The sequence below is a fragment of the Hibiscus syriacus genome, unplaced genomic scaffold (genome assembly GCF_006381635.1).
Source record: "Hibiscus syriacus cultivar Baekdansim isolate YM2019G1 unplaced genomic scaffold, ASM638163v2 tig00110162_pilon, whole genome shotgun sequence".
NCBI lineage: Eukaryota > Viridiplantae > Streptophyta > Magnoliopsida > Malvales > Malvaceae > Hibiscus > Hibiscus syriacus.
This window is the reverse complement of record NW_024062609.1, coordinates 614,475-619,162: the sequence shown is the minus strand read 5'-3', so window position 1 is coordinate 619,162 and position 4,688 is coordinate 614,475. Positions and strand designations below refer to the sequence as shown.

The following is a 4,688-nucleotide window of genomic DNA, read 5'->3' as shown; positions in this document are numbered from 1 at the left end:
TCGTTCGATAAATAGCGGTTTCGCCGCCGCCCGAGTTACCCGCTACACCCATAATAGAGCCCAATAGCGCCCGCGACGGCCACAATCACGGTAAACCCGAAATGAATGAAAATGCGATCACGATTTGAAACCCTGGGCGTGACAACCACATGTTTCTGAGTTGGAGTCTCTACGGGCGTGACACTATTGTCACGCCCCCAGAACTTCGACGCCTCAAGGTCTGACGGGTCGTGCTGCCTTAGACGCTTTAGACGCTCCTCGGTCTTCCCGGCGACTAAGTAAGCCTTACCCAAGCTTAGTGAGTGTGCGAACTCACAAAGGTTAGAACCAAGCCCTCAAGGCTTCGGATTGCGGAAGCTTTAAACACCAACGTGGCTACTCCGAGCCACAAGGTCGGACTATCGTGTAGAAGTGCTAACACGAAGGTGGCTACTCCTGGCCATCAAGATAGACAACAAGAACAAAGAACTAAAGAACTCAAAAAGAATAGAGCAAATGCCTCAGAGCTTATATTACTCTCTCAAAGAGAAGAATGAAATTGGGTGATTACAAATGAGGAGGAGAAGGTACATCTCAACACTATTCTTGTGTTCTTTTGAGTTTGATTTGCCGTTTTAAGTAAGTGTAGGTCGGGCAAAACCTAACTTTAATGCGGGGGAAACAAAGTTTGGATGGGATCCAAGACTTTGTCGCAAGGGACAATAGGGTCCAAGCCGAGGCAAATCAAGACTTGTAGGAAAGAGTTCCTACGACAGAGATGCACTTGTGGGCGTGTTAGCCCGTTTCATCACTTGGCGGCAAGAGCCGAAGCAAGCACGTCCGTTATGGGAGGCTGAGTCCTTATGGGAGGACGTGAGCAAGCGGAGGCGTCGAAAGGCAACCAAGTTGATGTGAACTATGGCGTGAAAGATTGGGAAGTTACATGAGGCAAAAGCCAAGGCAAGCAGTTCGTATGGGAGAACCGCGACAAGCCAAGGCATTGAAGAGTTTCCAAGATGGTGTTGCCCAGGATCGTCGAGTGCAGCGACGAGGGCGTCGCTAGGTTCGGTATGGGGGAATGTCACGGGCTAGAAACTTGGGTCCGAGACATTGGTGTAAGCGTCCGACCAAGAGGTTCAATACGGAGAATCGGACTTACCGTGACCAGCAGACTTAGCCATTCTTGGAGAATGCTTAACAAGTCCGTGAAGGATCTATTCCGAGGCGTCCGAGAGGAGCGACGAGGGCGATGGGGGCAGTGTTGTCGAGGCTCGTGGATTCGAACCGAGACATGCGAGCATATATCTGTAAGAGAATTATACAGACTATTTGGCTTGCCCAGAACCATCAGATCTGGCCCGTTCCTTGGAGGATTCTAGAAGGATAAGGTTAGGTGGGATTTCCTTGATTTAAGGGATTGGGTTAGGTGAGAATCAATCCTAGCCCTTCATGTAAAACGATCTTAGCCATCGATTGAGAGGGAGCTCCCCTATAAATAGAGAGCTCTCCTCCTCATTTGTAATCACCCAATTCTATTCTTCTCTTTGAGAGAGTAATATAAGCTCTGAGGCATTTGCTCTATTCTTTCTGAGTTCTTTAGTTCTTTGTTCTTGTTGCCTATCTTGGTGGCCAGGAGTAGCCACCTTCGTGTTAGCACTTCCACACGATAGTCCGACCTTGTGGCTCGGAGTAGCCACGTTGGTGTTTAAAGCTTCCGCAATCCGAAGCCTTGAGGGCTTGGTTCCAACCTTTGTGAGTTCGCACACTCACTAAGCTTGGGTAAGGCTTACTTAGTCGCCGAGAAGACCGAAGAGCGTCTAAAGCGTCTAAGGCCGCACGACCCGTCAGACCTTGACTCTGATATTCCGACGGTTTGAGGCGTCGAAGTTCTGGGGGCGTGACACTATGCTTTGGCTGTACATCCACAAGTAATCCTTTGCTACTAATTGCGGCTAAACTTGGGCATCTTAATTGTTTAGTACGCCTACTTTTGTGCTTCAATTTCTTTAGGCGGAAAGTTCCGTTGGAACACCAAATTCCTTGTAATCGATTCTCGTAGTCTCTTATCTTAGCTCGAGTGGGTAGATTAACCTCCCCGGCCATTGCTTTAATTGTGCTTTTAAATGTTTAGGCTACAACAGTATATATAATTTAAAGGGTAGCCATTAGCCAACGAGACACAGCACTAAATCCTTGGCGGTTGGAGTGGACAAATGGTGGCATCATATTTCACAAAGAAGAATCCAAAACTCCGAATCACCATTGACTGAATAACTACGACCGGTGATTAAAGTTATCAAAAAGGAAAATGAAGAGAATACAAGTAGATCCCTTGAGCACCTGTCATCCTAATCTCTTTCCCCATACGAAAACTGAAAGCTCACCATGCCTATCTGATCTTATCCACATGACATTCGCCCAACATCCCCTCTCGTCACCTGTCACTTTCAATTATATAATCCGGAATATTAGGCCAACCTCGATAAACATGATACTCAACAACGTGGCCTGGAATTGCTGGTTTTTAAAAACCACTCCAAGTTTTGCTACTGCACATGCAACAAAGCTTCAACATCCCTTCATTTACCAGCTGCCTGCTACCAGCAACTGAGGGCCCTCTTTTTATTGCGCTTGTTAAGAGTAAAAGAACAAAATAAAGTTGTACAACAGTGAGCAGAACATAAGTACCAAATAGAATTGACTAATTAATAAACACGGTAGCATTGCCACTGACGAATTGCTCGAGTTTAATGTACCGAGACAAAATAAAATGTCTTAGAAAACCAAAAGAAAATACATCAATCTGGTCGAAAATTTAATTAATTCCTACGCAACTAAAAACAAGGCTTCTAACTTGGAATTCTTTAGTTGACTTCAATTTTGGGTGGAATCTGCACCAACACACGCGGCATCTTAGCGCGGCGTGGACTTTCCAACTCATCATCAACGTCAGGTACAAAGAAATTAGCCGGTGAGAATTCTGGCAAAGCTGGAAGGTTGAGGTCAAACTCGACCCTTCGGCTGATATGGTTCATGGTATTGGTTGAGCCCTCTCCTTCGAATGTGGTCACGCCGCTAGAACTATTCCCAGTCCCACCTTCATAGTGGCATCGCTTGTGGCCTCCCAAGGCCTGGCCAGATGGGAAGCTTTTGTGGCAGATGGAACACGCGTGGGATTTACCGCTTGGGTAAATAACTCCACCGGCACTCGCGGGATTGGTTGTTGACGTTGACTGGTCTTCGTTGCCACCTGAAAGCTTACGGTGGCTGGCTTTGTGGCCACCCAAAGCCTGGTAAGAGTTAAAGGACTTGTTGCAAACACTACAATTGTAGCTAAGCTTCTGCTCTGTTGGAGTAGGAGAGCGATGGCGGTGAGGAGTGGAACAAGTGTCGAAGGAGTTGGCTTCACGACCGCGTGCTAGCATGATCAGACACAGAGCGAGGTACTCTTCCTCGGTCGTAACGTGATCGAAACGTGGTCGCTTTGAACGCTTACGCTTGGTGAATGATTCCAGGGAGTGTAAGTTGCTATCCTCAAAGTGGAAAGGAGACGTAGCAGCTGTTGTTGGAGAGTTAGGAGCTTCTAAAGCCATCTGATTTCCGAACACTTGGGGGGGAAAACGCACAACAAAGGGAGAACCTTTCGATCTAATTCGAGAGACGTAGAGGAGAGTGTAATGAAGTTTGGGTGGAGAGTGAAAGGGTACTGAAATTGAGGAAGGAGAGTTGAAGGACACTGAGGAGTGAGGGGGTTTTAAAGGTGAAGTTGCGTGACAAGTGGTGTGAACCGAGAAAAGTGATGCTAACGTAGACAAATACTTGGTTATTTGGCAAATGGCAAGAGGTTGAATGCAGTTGAGTTTTCTTGGTGGGTGGCTAAGAGGCAATTCCTCGGTGGGTCAACACACAGTGAAGGTCCCTCCTTTTTTCTATCATTAAAAGTGAGAACATTTGGAAGGATAATATACAAAAACAGGACACACCTAAACAGAGTTCAAAATAAAAAAACGCGGTGAAATCGCCAGGCAGGCCCTGTGTCAACGCAGCTGATTGCTGGCTGCCGACTCAATCAATTGCATTGCCCAATGATTATGATTTCCGAATCAATTCCATGATTCTTAAATAATATAATATGTGAATCAAACTCAATAATAGTCACGTGAACAAGATCCTTTCAGATGATGCTTTTGATGATCATCGATTAATAATTTGGAATTGGAAACAACTCATACTCTTTTAATTTGATTTGTTAATATTTTTCTCATTAATTAATATGATATTATTGTATTAATTTTGAATTTTTCAAAACGTGTTTAAGTGTATTATAAGAATAAAACCTAAATTCATTCCTATTATTACATAATATTAATACCTCACCTTATAAATGATGCTTGACTAAATCCAGTATTATTTCATTTAATCTTTCAGAGAAAAATTCCTTACGAATTTTCTCTAAAAATATAGTATCTGTGCGGACGTGTCAAAGACACGTATTACCATGCCTTGTTCTCTATCACTCAACAAGGGAATGGAGAATGTGAACCTTAAATATCATTCCCACTAGTGTTTCCAACTCTATGTGGGATTGATCATTACCAACATTCTCCCACTAATGCGAAAGAATTCTTCTGAAACTTGAAAATAATCTTTCCAGAATAGTAATAGAGAGATTAGTTACTTAAGCACTAATGAACGTATCTGGAACTAGT

The 4,688-nt window shown here is 44.5% G+C and overlaps 1 protein-coding gene across 2 annotated transcripts; it reads right to left on the bottom strand.

The window, feature by feature from the left end:
- Positions 1-2,747: 2,747 nt before the first annotated feature.
- LOC120216620 (zinc finger protein ZAT10-like) lies at positions 2,748-3,882 on the bottom strand. Of its 2 annotated transcripts, XM_039213979.1 has the most exons (2): positions 3,203-3,882; positions 2,752-3,169 (listed from the first exon to the last, which is right to left on the bottom strand). In XM_039213979.1, exons 1-2 carry the CDS (start codon positions 3,570-3,572, stop codon positions 2,844-2,846), a joined length of 696 nt encoding a protein of 231 aa, XP_039069910.1. In that variant the 5' UTR covers positions 3,573-3,882; the 3' UTR covers positions 2,752-2,843. The 2 variants fall into 2 exon arrangements, with proteins under 2 accessions (XP_039069909.1, XP_039069910.1); XM_039213978.1 differs by having other exon boundaries at positions 2,748-3,882.
- Positions 3,883-4,688: the final 806 nt, after the last annotated feature.

Excerpts from the sequence above, each read along its gene's own strand:
- LOC120216620 (XM_039213978.1), bottom strand. The coding sequence starts at position 3,572 with ATGGCTTTAGAAGCTCCTAACTCTCCAACAACAGCTGCTACGTCTCCT.